General features: G+C 40.5%; 1 protein-coding gene across 1 annotated transcript in view; it reads right to left on the reverse strand.

Annotated features, from left to right (window-relative positions):
• The window catches only part of MEGF10 (multiple EGF like domains 10), a 124436-nt gene that overhangs the window by 76852 nt on the left and 30333 nt on the right, over nt 1-17251 (reverse strand). Inside the window, exon 4 of the mRNA XM_008141362.3 lies at nt 5645-5737. Within this exon, the coding sequence (XP_008139584.2) occupies nt 5645-5737 (93 nt within the window). The remainder of the gene's footprint in view (nt 1-5644; nt 5738-17251) is intronic.

The raw sequence follows: 17251 nt of genomic DNA on the forward strand, positions 1-17251 counted from the left end.
TCCAATACAGTTCCTTGCACACAGTAATCACTCATGAATACACAAATGACCTTCTCAGAATCATAGAGAATCATACGGTTCATTTAATCTAATTAAATGGAACAAACATTTACTGTGCTCCAACCACATACCAGGCACAATGGAGCCTGAAGAGATTAATACCACACAGCTCCTGCCCTCCAGGAGTTGTTTGTCATCCAGTGAGGGAGGAATAGGAATAGAGGACTGACGATGGGACAGAGAGATTGATGAGGGAACAGGGTAAACAGAGAGAGAGAGAACAGGAAAGAGAGGAGCGAAGAGAGATGGAGGTAAGATAGATTAATGTCATATAGGCTAGGGTATACATTAGGATGCCAATAAAAGTAAAATATGTGTGTGCTTTTTAAAAAAATCATTTCATCAAATTTAAAAAGAAGCAATATGTCCAAGTCTAGTCAAATAAATCTTGATTTCACTCCGGGGGGAACAAACTCTGTACAGTTCTCTGACACACCTGGTTTTTTATACAGAGAATACACTGAGACCAGGAACTCTGACTATATATCACATATAGGAACCCTGCCCTCCACTGACAAAGTGAGCAGATTAAATTTCCAAGGGAGGCCTTTGTGAACCTGTACATGTGAAGGTATCTGTTAGTCCCTTAATCTCCCGAGTATATTAGGGGAAAAATACAGAGAGATAGTTCTGGGTGACAGTTATCAATTTACTGCCATCTGGTCATTTTAGCCTCTTACTGTAAATAAAGTACTTACTCTTCTGGATGTAATGATTGATCCTGATTTTCAAGAGGAAATTGGGTTGCTACATGAAACCAAGGAACTCTGATATGGGGCACCTCTTAGTACTTCCATGCCCACTAGGAAAGGTTAACAGAAAACATCAATAATTTATTTAAAGGCAAGATAACTGAGAATTCAGGTCCTTCAGGAATGGAGGTTGAGATCACTCCACCATGTAAAGAGCCCCCAAGCAGGTGGGCTCTGGACTGAGAAAGGGTGGGCACACAATGCTGAATGGAAGAAGGGAGGTGCATATACAATGACAGCCTTGTGACTAGTTACAGAACAGGGGCCTGCTATAGTTTTTAATAGTTTCTATTTGCTTGTTATATGAATACATTCCTTTGTAGATGTTATTTTCTTTTTCCTATTTTTCATTTTTATGTTATTTTATAAACAAGCTGTTGGACATTAACTTTAGTATCTAGATAACAATATTCAGTGGAGCTATGCCTGAATTTGAGGAGAAATTAGTTTAATCAGCAATGAATACACAACTATTGGGACTTGCATCTTGTCATTTGGGGAAAAGAGTGAGAAGGTCTTGACTTAAAAGATAAGGAGTTGTAGCTTATTAGGTGGAAATATAGAGTCATTTTTGCTGATATATAAGAATTAAAATGTGTGTAGAAGTGTGCATAGAAGAGCTGAGTAACCAAAGGCAGGGATTGCAATGGCTATCTCTTTATTGCCTCTCAGTACTGAATTTATCCTTCATTGTGGGCTCTACAAAAATGGATCTGGGCCCTCTAGATACTCTTCCGTTTCCAGCTAGCTGAGTGTGAAGCATTTTCTTTAGAGGACACAGGAGAGACATCCCAGGAGGAAAGGTGTCCGTGGCGTTCCAGTGTGCTAGCTCAACTGACTCCTGAAGGGCACGTGGCTTCTCCAGCCCCAGGTCCTGCCCTGGAAGCACGATGGGACTGGCTTCTGCAGCATCTGACTGCGTGGCAGCTTTCATAGAGCCCCGTTTCTGCAAAAGAGGCAGCTTCTGCAGCCCAGCGCTAGGTTCCTGCAGCGCAGGCAGCTTGTCTAGCATCCAGCTCCAGCAATACGATGGCCAGCAGAACCATGAGCCAGCAACTGTCCCTGGGTACCCCCTGGGGCTTTGTGATAGCAGACACTTCTCTATCCAAAGCTTTCGCAAGTGTCCTGTACGGCAGATTTCCAGCAAGTTCTGTAAGAACAGCACTCTGGCAGCCTCTCTGCCATTCAGTGCGCTGTGGATGTGCCTTCTCTAACGAGGTCAGGATCACACCCCGGGTGGGGCTTCCTTTGGGGCACTTTATCTCAGCCTGAAGAGTAGAGGCTGCTTTCTTATGTCAGCTCCCCTTGCACTGTCTTGAGTGCTATTTGCTTCTTACTAGCCGATCCCTCATTACTCCAGTCCCCTGTGGTAGTTCATAATTCTTTTTAATAAACTCTCCCTGTTAAAGTTACTATGTGTCCCAGTAGCAATGAGCATTCCCAGCACACCAATTTTCATTTCGAAATACCATTTTCCAATGCTCATTCTAGGACTGAGGCAGGAAAAACACAAAATAAGCTTGGAGTATCCTGTAGTACAGAAAGTAAGGAAGTGCTCAAAACAAACCAACAGAAACAAACAAACAGAATGAAGGGGGCATGTCAACAGGACACAGGAGCCACCCAAAGGAACACCCAATTTCCAAAGCTAGAACAACTTGAGCAAAATAAATAAATAAATAAATAAATAAATAAATAAATAAATATCGTACTGTTGGTGTATAACCCAAAATATCAATAATTATACATGAGCCCATACTGATATAAATTAGTGATTGAATGAATAGGGGAAAGACAAGTCGTCCTCGAAAAGGCAGACACTCACCCCGAAAAGACTAGTAATTCCTGCCCTTCACCCTTAAGGGAAGGCTAGACTTAGTAACTTGCTTTTTAAAGAATAGATTAGGGAAAGCGAAAAATAGTGACTTTATGTGGAGAAACCTGACAAACACTACACATCAGCAAGTGATGAAGGTTAACCAAGTGATGATATCACCAGTGATGTCATATGAATATCATGAAACCCCTGATATGATGGCATGAGAAGGGCATGTCAACTCCGTGGTATTCCTTTCAAAACCCATAACCCCATCATGAGAAAAACAGCAAACACTGACTGAGGGACATTCTACAGGATACCTGGCCAGTACTTTTCAAGACTCTCGAGGTTAGAAAAAACAATAACTGAGAAACTGTCACAGACCAGAGGAGGCGGGGTGGACAGGACAATGAAAAGCAGTGTGGTGCCCTGGATTTGGATCTGGAACAGAAAGAGACATCAACAGAAAAACGGATGAAATCCAAATGAAGTCTGGAGTTCATTTAACAGTGATGTACTAATATCAGTTTCTCAGTTTGACAATCTAATGGTAAGACATTAACAAGGGGGAAAACTGGATACAGGCATAAGAGAACTCTACTATTTTTGCAAATTTCCTATAAATTTAAAATGATTCCAAAATAAAAGCTTTACTGGAAAAAAAATTATTGTGGTTTCTGTCTCCTGATTGGACCCTGACTGATACAAGGAACTGCTCTGATTGTCAAAGCAATCATTTTATGGATCTAATATATATCATCAAATATATATGTAAGAATAACCAGAGAAGAGGTGACATAGAAATAAAGTCTTTGAAAATTAGACTATTTTAACTTTGTTACTAGGTAGATTACTAGCGCATGCATTTTATTGCAAGAATTATCTGGCCAAGAGTAATAAGTAAATTATACAACTCCTAATTAGTGACAGTAGAGTAACTGCCACAGACAAAATTCAGGTAACAAGACCCACCGCTCCAGCTCAGAACAGCATTCTCTTACGTGCTTAGAAAAGGTGTCAGAAATGCTTTTCTCTGAACATCTTTGAAGATGTCAAATAACTGTCCATGTTTACTTATGCCTTTGATCATTATAAATAAACCAAAACATGAGTTGTAGAGAATAAATAAAAGTCGAGTCAATAGCACCTTCCAGGATTGAAAGAACATGTGTTCTCAGAATTCGAGGGGCTTTCTTCAAAAGGGAGTCAACTCCAAAATGAAGCAGTTTATTTTCGAGAAGGCCTAACCTGCAAAATAAAACACTGTCTTATATTCCAGGAGGCCTGAACCAGTTCTCAAGAATCTGAAACCCATGCAGGCTTTTGTTTTGTTGACACACTCTTAGTCTGATCTCGTAGCTTGACACAGGCTGCAGCCCTTGGGAGACAGAATATAAATACAGCTGAAATTATTCCACAGCATTCTTGCCCTGGAATTAGCAACAAACCTCCCTTTCCAAATGACGAATACATCCACTCTTCTCTTGCCCACTAGTTTACAGAATAATGTTATTTTTCCTCAAAATGTGTAGGCACAACTGATTTTTAAGTTGGAAAAGTTCATGAAAGCCACATCACTTTTGAGGTCAGTCGGCCAGAAAAATGGACATGAGCCAACCCCCATATCCCAAACATTTTGCCTCAACGGCATGTGAACAAAATGCCTACTCTTCTCCCGATCTCCAACAAAAGCAAAACAAAACCTTGCAGGACAGTTATGCACTGGGACTGGAAGCCCATTAGGGGCAGAAACTCTCTCTCTCTCTCTCTCTCTCTCTCTCTCAGTCTCCCCGCTCTCCCTCCCCCCGCCCCCTCGCTTAAGATACAATGAAAAGGCTCTTTCACACAGAACGTTCTGTGCACAGACAGCATGAGGGGCAGCCAAGAGACCACAAAACTGAAACAAGTAGTTCTAACAAGATAAACAGTCATCTCCCCATTCCAATGTGAGCAAGTAAAAATTCTTAAACCCGGCTTACCTAGACAGCTGGAAGTCCGTTTGGACTAGTTTCAGAAAACTGTTTTGTAGCAATGAGGACACCTTTGTGCTGCCATGAGAGCCTGCTAATTTTTAAAACTATTATTTCCTTTCTCTAAAGTAGGATGGCCCGTTCTTTACAATTTAGTTGCTCTTTGAGTCCCTCGCACATTTTTCAAGGCAAATAGTGTGGTGAAGGCCTGGGGTGGGACGGGGGCTGGGTGGAGGGTGAATGTGGGGAAATAGGAGACATCTGTAATACTGTCAAGAATAAAAGATAAACGTAAAAGAAGAAGTATGAAGGAAAAGGAAGTATACACAATTACACACACAGCAACAAATTAGCCAGAAATCTTAAGTTTTAACTGTGAAATTTAGAAAAGCAACTGCACTACATGACATTCCATCATTTAATACTCATAATAAAGAATATGAGATTTTAAATGCAACCTGCTTGTAGTCCAAATATTGTTATTTTAGAATTACAATCTTAACGAGACAGATGACATACTATATTATGTTTAATACCAAACTGTTCATGAATGTTTATTTATTGCCAATATTTCTCCCCAAAGTTATCTCAAGCAAGTGCTCATTATTTGCATCTCAAAATGCAGAGAAAAAAAAATCGGTTAAGCATTGAAAATATCAATTCTACTTCTTCCGAGTTAAGACCAGCAAGTAGTAAATTTTAATCACCAAGCAAATATCATAGATAAATCAACAAGTGAAAACAGAAGTTAGACTACAATGGCTATGTCACCACGACTGCCCTACTCTGGCAAGTGCATTGGTATTTACGGAAGCATCAGCATCAGATTAACTGAGCGCCTTTCTTTGTACTCAGTTAACAACAGCTCTGTATCTAATAACTTGCACAGATTTAGAGGAAACTCTGTTAATGAGCTGGGTCGGGAATCTGCGCTACACTCTGCATAGGGTGAAACGGGAAACCCCCGGCTCAGGGGAATCTGCAGACAAGGGGCCCTTCCAGCACAAACATCCCGAGACAGACAACAGCAGGTGGACACTCACCACTGGAGCAGTTGGTGCCCCCCCAGCCGGGCTCACACTGACAGGTGTTTGGAGCAATGCAGCGACCATGGACACATTTATCTGCACAGTGGGCTGTCGGAGAGAAAAATCAATCAAATGAGGAACGTTGGCACGAGAAAAACCCCCCAACAACACAGCTGTTTCCCATCCCGGTCTCAAGTATCACTTAAAAACAACATGCACGCTTGATAATTTCCTTCAATCCATGCCTCAGCCCTCTTGTAGTCTGCGGTGGAACCAAACAATTCCCCTTCCTATTTTGATAGCTCCAAATAAATTCCTTCATTTTTGCTATTTAACTCTACTTCATGCTACATTAGGAAAGAAGTTTCAAGGGAAACTGCCTAATCCAGTTTAAAAAAAATGATCAGTGATGACCAAATATATCCTCTTTGTTTCAGGAGATGAGTATGTGGCTGTGAATGCAGAGGCAAAGCACAAAGCAAGATATTAGGGCTCCAGGGCGACCGAGCAGACAGACGTATCCCTGTTACCTTCACCAGAAACAATAGCTAAACCCCTCTGTGCACACGCTATTCACAACTGCAACACAGGAGAACCACATGCCCTTTTCCTGTTGGAGGAGAATATTCGAAAAATGTCACCCAGGTCTTAGGAAGCAGTAAATCTAAATTCCTCTTTCATTAGTGACTATCTTAGCTCTGACCCAACCCCTGTAGGTAAGGGGGATCATTACAGACATGAGTGGATGGATAGTCTGATGATTTTCAAAGCCAAGTCCAGTGGGACGACAGAAAGGGCTTTCAAAAATATTATTCTGTGCTGAATATTAATAAGCATTACCTTCAACCTTAATGCCACTCACATTGATTAAATATTTTTTAAATACCAGTAATGGTGAGAACAATTTGGAAGCATTTGGGGTTAAGATACTGCAAAATTTTATGTAAGGATGAGATAAGGTACCACATGATTTAGGGATATGTTTTAATTCATGTCTTATTACAAGGACAAAACAGGTCTACTATCCAAACATAAAATACCAATAAGCAAAATAAACCTCATCTCCATTTCCACCAACTAGTAACATTTTTGGGTAGGTGGAAACTTTCAGGAATTTTTTTCCTATATATTTTTCTCCTCGAGGAAAAGAAAAACAGAATCATAATATTTTTCAATTTGCCTTTTCACTTAATATAATGGGAAAATCTTTCCATGTCATTAAATATTTTATGTGATTTACATACTGGATGGGTGTGTGAGTATATATTCTCTATATTGCTACACCCAAAATGAAAATGATAATCACTTCTAAGTTTTTTATCAAAAAGGTTTAGACATCAGGGAATGACATTATGGGAGAAGAGACAGCAAAAGCAAAATGTGGAAAGAAAAACAAATGAAAATGAGGTCTGTTTGGGTGCATTGTTTGGAGCAATAGCTTTGGAAAGTGACAGAGAAAAACCTTGAAAACCAAAGCAAGATGTTAAAACTTTATTCTGAAAATTATCTGGAAATATTCTAATGAAAAAATATAAATTTATTACAAAAAAAAATCCATCAGGTAGAGGACAGCACAACAGAATAAAGTGACCACAAATTTCAGGAAATGGAGGCTCACTTACATCACCAGAATACTTTTTGAGCTCTCGGGCAATTTGGTGAGCGGTGCCAGGCCAGGTGAGCGGGGGATGTTGGCCCAGAGTAGAAATTCTGACACTAGAGTTAGAAGGAGATGCTTAGGAACCTCACCATATTTGTTTCAGACAATTACATATTTAATTGTAATTAAAAGCGAAATCTGCCTGAAACATGTACTCTGCCCCTACAATGTGCTGACATGCTGCCAGGTTAAGTCAGCATGTGCCAGCCTCAGGGCTCAGTGTCTCCTGCTACGTCCATGCATGTGTTTGATACTGTAGATGTGCTGTTCATTTGTAAGGTCATAGCTCTGTCCTAGACTTTCTTTAAGATTTAGACATGTGCAAACAAGCCAGAAAACTACCATAAGTGGAGTAGGCAAAGATTAATTTAATGCCACAGGAGGCTCAGGACTAACCATACAGGACATGTCATTGTGTCCAGTGTCTTGGATTCCAAATGGGCATTGTATCACACTGTTACGTGGTAGAAAGCACACACAGGACATTCTCACTTACAGAGTGCTGACACCCACTGTAAATAGGTACATGTGAAAGTGCTCACTCGTCTTACGTATTGGCGACATCTCTGCTTGCAACAGATAGTGATCAGTTCTCAGACCCAAATTTACCAATTTCTCCTTCTTTAAAGTACTAAAACAAGTTGAAATTCTGTTTGTATGGCTGGAGAAGTTTTAAAAGTCAGATGCTATTTGCCTTTAACATGAAACAAGAGTTTTCTGATATACTGTATTTAAAAGAAAACATAAAAATTGGACATAGTAGTTGATAAAAAAAAAGTGTCACTCATATCCTCGAATTTCAAATTCTTGCATTTATTTAAAAGAGTCTTGTTCTCACCAATCACTTTAATGCTAAGGAAATGTTAAGGTAGACATTTATATTAGTAAAACACTATTTTAGAACATACAGATGGCCAACAGGTACATGAAAAGATGCTTGACATTATGAATCAGAGAAATATAGATCAAGACCTCACAGGTATTAGAATGGCTATTGTAAAAAACAAAACAAAAAATAACAAGCGTTGGTGAGGATGTGAAGAAAAGGAAACCCTCAGATACTGCTGGTGGGAATGTCAATTGGTGCAACCACGATGGAAAGCAGTATGGAAGCTCCTAAACAATTAAAAACATGACTACCATATGATCCAGCAACTCCACTTCTGGGTATTTACCTGAAGAAAATGAGAACACAATCAAAAAGAAATATGCACCACTATGTTTATGGCAGCATTACATACAATCGCCAAGATATGGAAGCAACCTAAGTTTTCATGGACGGATCAATGAATAAAGAAAGTGTGGTATATATACACAAGGAACAATTATTCAGCCATAAAAGAGAATGAAATCTTGTCATTTGCAATAACATAGATGGATCACAAGGGCATTATGCTAAGTGAAATAAGTCAGGCATTGAAAGACAAATACCGTATGATCTCTCTTATATGTGTAATCTTAAAAAAAATCCAAGCTCATAGATCCAGGGAAGAGATTGGTCATTGCAAGACACAGGGGTTGGGGGATAGGAGAAATGGGTAAACTAATTTTTTTTAGTTTAAATAAATTGAATTTAAAAACCTACTACTTTATTTTGTTTTCATATTTTGGGCATCCATATAAGATTTCGTTTGACAAAAGAATCAATTTCACCATTTGAAAATTTGAAGTCTAAGACACTGGATTATATACCAGTAACAGCAACCTGTTATTTCATATCTACCTGGGAGGAAGTGGCTATGAGAGGAGAATTTGGGGGTCTTCTATGGGCAGGTCTCAGTTTGTTGCTCTATATCCTTTCATTTTTTCCACTTCTTATCTTCCTTTAACATTCTTTCACTACTCATCTTTCACTTCCCACAAACTACTTCTTCAATATGCATAGTTACCATAGAGGCTGCATAATAAACCCTGGTTTTAATTTAGTTGTGTGGAGACCCCAAAGCCTGGTGTGACCCCAAATGATTTCCACTGTACCCTCCTGAATCAACTAGGAAGAAAGGTAAGATTGAGCAAGCAGGTCTAGCATCTGTTCTCCAATATTAAGATGGGTAAAGAAATGCATGTGTTAAACCTGTGCCCAGAGAGTCACGCATCAGAATTACATGTGCTTCAGAATGCTTTCAGATGGCTGAATAATCGTATGAATGCTCTCATGCTTGATTCCCGATGGTACAAATTTTGTGTTTTATGAAATTATTATCAAGAAGTTCAATTATAGTAGAAGAAAAAACTCTAGGAGGGTAACTTTAAACTGTAGGTTATTTTTAATGAAACCCTTGAACTAACAAACTCACATTTGGTCAAAGTCTAAAGCAAAATGTGAATAAATAGCAAAAAAACAAATTTGTTTGTAAGTTAGGAATTGGAAGGGGGAAGCTGCTTTCCTAAAGATTTTCTTTCTTAATTAAAACTTAAAGCCAATGGAATTATCCCTGAGTATTGAAGCCTAAAGTCAACTAATGATCTAAATCATGAGAAATATTGTTGGTAGGGATTCTAAAAGGAAAGGATTCACACAGTGCCATGTCTGCCCCAGGCCCCTATCCCACCAGCTCGGGACTCTCCACGTCTAGCATAGCCTTCACTAGCACCTTTAAGAGCAGCAGGAGCCACGGGAGCTAACAGAGGAGAACAGAGTAAGCAGTAGAACTCTCTGTGTCCTCTGTTGTCCAACTGCCCAAGTTGCAGGAACACTAACTATGGCACAGGTGGTGACAAACACAGACTCTCCCCTCTAGGAGATCAGCCTCACCTTTCTTCTTTAAATGGCCCCTACTCTGGGTGCTGAACTTCCATGACTAAACTCCACATAAGAAACCAAGGTAGGTTAAATCCATGAATTTGTCCTGTAGGAAATCCCAAAGTGAACTAGAAAACAGAAAGGGAACAGAGGTTCCCCTTAGCAAATGTTCAATAGCTCCCATTTCAAGGGCTAAAGCAAATGGATTCATCATAAAGTGTGACTCTGGGCATTAATTACAACAGTCATTTTATTTCTTGGTCATGTCCTTTCTTCTTATTTGGAAAAGGTTCATTTAAACCAGGAAAAGCTAGCAAAGACGATATGGCCTATATAATTTATTTCTCACATCTCTCTTTAAGAAAACCATTAAGTATCCCACTCTGAGTTTTCAGGAATCTTTTTTAGAGATCAGATGTTAGCTGAATCTCTGGACCCACAATAATCACACTGCTGCAGACACACGGAGTTGCAAGGGGTGGCCAAGGCATCCTTTCCCCCAGGAACTGGAAGGCAAGAGACACTGATGAGAAGAACATGCCACATTTTTGAAGTGAAAGCTGTGGACAGCCTGTCTGCCTGATGAACAGGTGAGGACTGACATGATGACCCTGGAATCTTTTCTAATTATGCTCCTGTTTCAGTCTCAGTTCCTTAATCCATTTAAATCCCATTACCAGTGCCATGGACCTCATTGCTTTCACGTGCAAATATTTGGCTTTAATACTGAGAACCACTAACTACACTCAATAGTTTTCTCTTCTGCCACATCCATTTCCCTTTGGATTTACACCTAGGGTGTGGCAAAAAGGTGAAAGTAAGGGTGGGCAGAAAAAGATTCCTCTATAAACCAATTTTATCTTTAAACATAGTGCCTACTGTCATCCTAAAGGATATAATATAATCATTTACTTTAAGTTAATTTGAAAAATGTTTCCATCATCAAAGTATCTCTTGAAAATAATTGTCCAATAAAACACAAACCTTCCAGCTAACCCATCTTTCCTCAGAAGTTCCTTTTATCATGGTCTTATGAATAAGTCACAAATCTTGTTTTTGCTCATTTATTCTGCTTTGGCATTGAGGAACACGGATAGAGTTAAAGGTGCCTTTATTGAACATCATTCCCACATTTTTCGGACAAAGAAACAGAAACTTGAGAAATGGAATGATGTTCCCAATCGATATAGCTGGTGTGAGAGGCAAAAGCAGGACTAAACCCTGGTGCCTGACTCCACAGGAACAAAACTTATGATGGGTTTTATGGGAGGAGGGAGAGACAGGGGTGAAAAAGATGGTAGCAGTTGTGCTGGGCCAGAAACTAGGACAGATGTATTAGATGGCTAGGAGTCAGAAGTTAGAAGATTCAAATGACGAAGAGAGAGAAAGCAGAAAGTTAATTTCCAAGGTACTAGTAAACTTCATTCCCTCAATATTTTTGTTAGAAGCTAACTATATGCAGAGTCTTTACAAAATCTAATTGTTACTACAATGTTGAAGTACAGACAGGAATAATTTTGTGCCCATATTTCCAAATTATACACTCTACTGTGTTTAATATTTAGTGATGTAGCAGACACACTGCTACTGTGGATCCAAAGACAGCAGATCGGGAATTCCCAGTCTGTAAAGAAAGTCACACAGAGGCCCCTCAAACCCCATAAACACAGAGCAGAATGCAGGGGAAATAACAGGTATGAGCAAAATACTGTGAGAGCACATGTAATAATTCCACTTATATGAAATATTCATATAGTTAAATCTATAGACAGAGAAAGTGTATTCATGGTTATCAAGGGCTAGGAGAGATTAGGGGTGAATGTGGGGTTGTGGCTAATGGATACAGGGATTTTTTCTTTTTTTTTGAGTTGATGAAATGTTCTAAAATTGTGTGATGGTTGCACAACTTTGAATATATGAAAAAAGCCATTGAACTGTATATTTTAAATGGTTGTTTTGTATGGTATACTATGAATTATATAAAGCTGTCATAAAAAACAATGTGGGAGCTATAGAAGGAAGCAATTAATTCCAACTTGAGTAAGATCAAGGTGGGTCTCCTGAAAGAGAGAACATCTGAAAGTGGACACCTTTGTAATAAAATTGCAGGAAAGAGTGGCCAACAGCAGCTGCCTCATACCCCATTTTCCTTCCATTCCATCCCCAAAGTTGTATAACCCACTGCTTGGGGTCAGGGGCTCTTGCCTCACAGCCACCAGTAGCTCATATGCAGAGCCTGCATGAATGGTGATCAGTCATGGGGAGCGAGAGAACACTGGGAGCCCACACATTTGCACTTAGTAAATGTAATGAAAAAACATCCATATCTAAATTCCTTTCCCTCCATTCCTGATAGGGCTTTCATGATTCTTAAGGAGACGTACTAAGAGTAATTACTAGCAGTGTCTTTGGTAGACATTGATAATATACCAAATTAGCCCTAACCGGTTTGGCTCAGTGGATAGAGTGTTGGCCTGTGGACTGAAAGGTCCCAGGTTCGATTCGGTCAAGGGCATGTACCTTGGTTGCGGACACATCCCCAGTAGGAGGTGTGCAGGAGGCAGCTGATCGATGTTTCTCTCTCATCGATGTTTCTAACTCTCTATTCCTCTTCCTTTCTCTCTGTAAAAATTCAATAAAAAAAAATGTATATATACCAAATTACATACCAATCCTTACTAATAGAATGCCACTTTCACCACAGAGAATAATGTGACCAGTAAGAAACTACATTTCCCAGCCCTCACTCTGGATTGAAGTGTCGATATGGAAAACAGTGTATGGGGACAGTAAGCACAATTCCTCTTTACTCTCTCTTTCCTGGTGCCTGGTGTGTGAGCAAAATGCTGAATCTGCAAATACCATCAGGAAGCTCTGAGGAAAGGGCCCAGAGAATCACGAAGAACTTTACTCTGAATTCCTTGCACAGATGAATAAATATCATAAAGCACCCACTTCCAGACTTCTCATTACATAGAAACAATACTAGTAAACCCTATGTATTTACCGGTAAGTTTCTATTTTTCAGATATTTATTTATTGCAGCCAAACATAATTCCTAATACACTGCCTCTTTGGGAGATATTTCAGGTGAGTCATTTCCTAAATTTTTAAAAAATCATAATAAAACATTATTATTTTAAAAAAATGTCCCAGAAAAAGCATTTGGCAAAATCCAACCTCTATTCCTGATTAAAATTCTCTGCAAAACAGAACCAAAAAGGAGCTCCCCCACCCTGATAAAGGGCAAATATGAAAAACCTACTACTAATATTATACTCAATAGTAAAAGAATGAATGCATTCCCCCTAAAATTAGGAACAAGACAAGGATGTCTACTCATCATTTCTATTCAGCATCGTACTAGAGGTTGTAGCAAGTGTAATAAGGCAAGAACAAATTTTAAAATCCATATTTGGAATTAAGAAGTAAAACTGCCTTTATTTAAAGATTATGTAAATATACAGTATGTATGTATGTAGAAAATCGGATGGAATCTACTAAAAAAAGCTACTAAAATAATGAGAGTTTAAGAAGGTTGCAGATAAAAACCAACATACAAAAGTATAGTTCTATATACTGGCAGTGAACAATTAGAAATTGAAATTTAAATGCCATTTACAATAGCATTAAAAATATGAAATATATAGGGATAAATATGAACCAAAAGGTTAAAGTACTATACTGAAGAACTAACAACTGCTGAGAGAATTAAAAAAATGAAACAAAACTACCAATCAATTACAGAAAACTCCATCCAACAAAGGCAGAATATGTATACACATTCACGCTAGAGAGACAGACCTTGTTTATGAGTCAGATGACTCAATATTTTTAAGATACCAATTCTCCCCCAAATAGATTGATAGATTGCATACATACCATCAGAACCTCACCAGCTTTTTTAGTAGAAATTGACAAGCTGGTTTTAAAATTCATATGTAAAAGCAAAGTACCTATAATAGCCAAAACAACCTTGAAAAAGAAAAATAAGTTTGAGAACTAATGCTACTTTATTTAAAGAATTATAAAGCTACAGTAATCAAGAAGGTGTGATGTTGGTGTAAATGTAGACAAATAGATCAATAAAATAAAATAGAGTTCAGAAATAAGTCTATACCTATATGGATAATTATCTTTTGACAGAGGCACAAAAGCAATTCAGTGAAGAAAAACAGTCTTTTCAACAATGCTAGAGAAATTGAACATCCTTCTATAGAATAAAAAGGTAATATGCAAATTGTCTGCTACGGCGTCACAGTAACGACTGTTTAATAGGCTGTGTGCACAGCAGGGGCGGCTTGTGTGAGGCTTGCTTCCCTGCCCCTGGCGCCGGGCCAGGGAAGGGAGGCTGCATCCCCCACCTGGCGCCAGAGTCCTCTTTTTCTCCCAGGTGCACGCGCCCGACAAACACCCCTGCGACACCACGCCCCGTCCGAGAGCACTCTGCCCGGGGATGCCACCTGAGGTGGGGGGGACCAAGGGGTGACACCCGCACAACAGAAGGCTGGTTCTTGGGGCGCGGTCGGCAGACACCAACTGGGGGGTGCAAGCATTGGCGGTGACCCCCGGGAGGGGTCGTACATGCAATTCGAGAGGGTGTGGACCCAACATGAAGAAAGAGCCCAGGCATGACGACAGAGAGTGGACGTTGAGGTAAGGCACCGGACCTGGATGGGCCACTGGGTAAACAACGTGGGGATCCCACTGCCACAGACACACAGGGAGAACCTGCAATGCCTGGGACACCAGTCTATCCCCCCAAGCACACAACCTCAAAGCCTCCTCCCGCTGTGCGGACTCGGCCCCGCCACCGTGGAGACCACAGGCGACCCTCACACCACAGGGAAGCCACCACGGCTTTCTCCAGCCATCCACCCATTCATCTGCCCTGTCTGACCCAGATGGGGGCTCGCATCCTGGGTGGAACACCCCCTGAGGACAAGCCGGGCACTGACCGTGCCTGTGCAAGCATGCCCGTCGCCTGTGAATTCGGGACCGGAGTGGACGGAGAGCCACTCAAGGCATGGGAGCAGGCACCCCGGGGGGCAGAAAAGGCCTCTGCGTTCCACCCCCCCCCCACCTTCGGCACTCAATGGGAGAAAAGCCTCGTGCGCACACGTAACATAGTGGTCCCCGCGATGGACGCCTGCCCCAGCCCGGCGGGACCCTCCCCAACTTGGATGGGGGAGGCGTGGGCCACGGTAGGCAAGACACAGCTGTGTCATTGCTCGGCCCCTCAAAGCCAGTGCAAGAGGGGCCTGAGGGCCCAAACAGAGGCGGCTACATGTCCCAGAGAGGAAAGAAGCCAGTACTAAGACAGGACGAAAAGCATAGAATTTTTAATTAGCCTGTAAAAAAAGTAAAAGAGTGGGGAAGAAGAGAAGGAGAGAGGGAAGAACTTTATAAAGGAGTCAGTAGACAGCAGAGTTAAAGAAGGAAAGAGGATGTATGAGTGAACTATAGGAGCTATAATGAAAATCAAGTATAGTTGTGTACTGGGGACAGATTTTAAAAGTAGGAGTCAGAAAAGAAAAAAGATAAATGATAGTGAATAATTAGGCAGGTAGATAGATAGATATTAAAACAGTGGAAGTAGGTAGAGAAGAATGTATGGGAAAGGTTGGATGAGAGAGAAAGAGGGAGGGAAGAAAAGTTTTAAAGGGGAGTCGGTAGAGCTTAAAAGGAGAATGGGAAGAAGGAAGAAATGGGGGAGGGAGCAAAGCAGGTCTGAGGGAGGAAGTGAAGAAAAAAATTAAGGTGGGTAGGAAGGGATAGGGGAGGGAGGGCAGGGGTAAAGATAAAGGAAAGAAGGAATGTGGGGAGGGAAAGAGGGTAGGAGAAAGATGGGAAGAGGATAATGGAACAGAAGTAGGAAATAAGGAGGAAAGAAAAGTTTATAAATGATGAGTCAGTAGAAAAAAGTGTTACATAAAGGAGAGAGAAAAATTGTGTGAGAGGGAGAAGCCAATAAGGAAGTCAAATACAATTGTGTGTGAAGGGGATAATATTAAAAAAAAAAAAAAGTTAATAGGGGTGACCAGGCTGGCAGGGGAGAGCAGTTAGGGGTGACCAGGCCAGCAGGGTAGGGCAGTTAGAGGGGTCAGGCAGGCAAGCAGAGTGGTTACGCCAGGCAGGCAGGTGAGCAGTTAGGAGCCAGAGGTTCCAGATTGTGAGAGGGATGGCAGTTGGACATCCCCCAAGGACTCCCAGATTGGAGAGGACGCAGGTTGGGCACGAATTTCATGTACTGGGCCTCTAGTATGGAAATAAACAGGGATATATAATCTCACATTATATACAAAAATTTACTCAAAATGAATCATAGTCATAAATGTAAAATCTACAAAAGTATAAAAACTCTAGAAGAAAACATAGGATAAAACCTTTGTGACGTTGAGTTGGGCAAAGATTTCTTAGATATAGCACCAAAACACAATTGCAAAAGAAAAAAATTAAAATTTGTCTATCAAAATTAAAACCTTTTGCTCTTTAAAAAACACTATTAAGAGAATAAAAAGGTAAGTCACAGACTGGAAGAAATACTTTCAAAAATATTATCTGATAAAGAATTTGCATCCAGAACATATAAAGAACCTATATATATAAAAGCCTAAGTGACCATCCAACCGGCAGACCATTGGACCGTCTGACCGGTAGCTATAATGCACACTCACCATCAGGGGGCAGATGCTCAATACAGGAGCTACAGAGCTGTGGTGACTTGGCAGCTGCGGTTCTTGGGTGATGCACCCAACTAGACAGGAGGGAGCCCTATTCCGGGGTGCATCACCCAAGAACCACCCTCTGGCAATCCGGGACCCCTAAGGGGATGTCGGAGAGCCAGTTTCGGCCCAATCCCCACAGGCCAGGCCTAGGGACCCCACCAGTGCACTAATCCGTGCACCAGGCCTCTAGTACGAAATAAAAAAACAAACAGTTCAATTACAAATAAACAAATGGCAAAAGTTTTGGATATATCACCAAAGAGGATGTACTAATGGCAACTGAGCTCATGGAAAGATGCTCAATGTCATTAGTCACTAGAACAGCTCAAATTAAAACTATATGTATATATTCAAATGACAAATTAAAAAAAACTGTATCAAGTGTTGGCAAGGATGTAAAATAAGTGCAACTCTCATACATTTCTAATGAGATTTTTAAATGGACACCACTTTGGGAAAGTTGGCAGTTTTTAAAAAATGTTCATGGACAT

This window comes from Eptesicus fuscus, chromosome 4 (assembly GCF_027574615.1).
Source record: "Eptesicus fuscus isolate TK198812 chromosome 4, DD_ASM_mEF_20220401, whole genome shotgun sequence".
Taxonomy (NCBI): domain Eukaryota; kingdom Metazoa; phylum Chordata; class Mammalia; order Chiroptera; family Vespertilionidae; genus Eptesicus; species Eptesicus fuscus.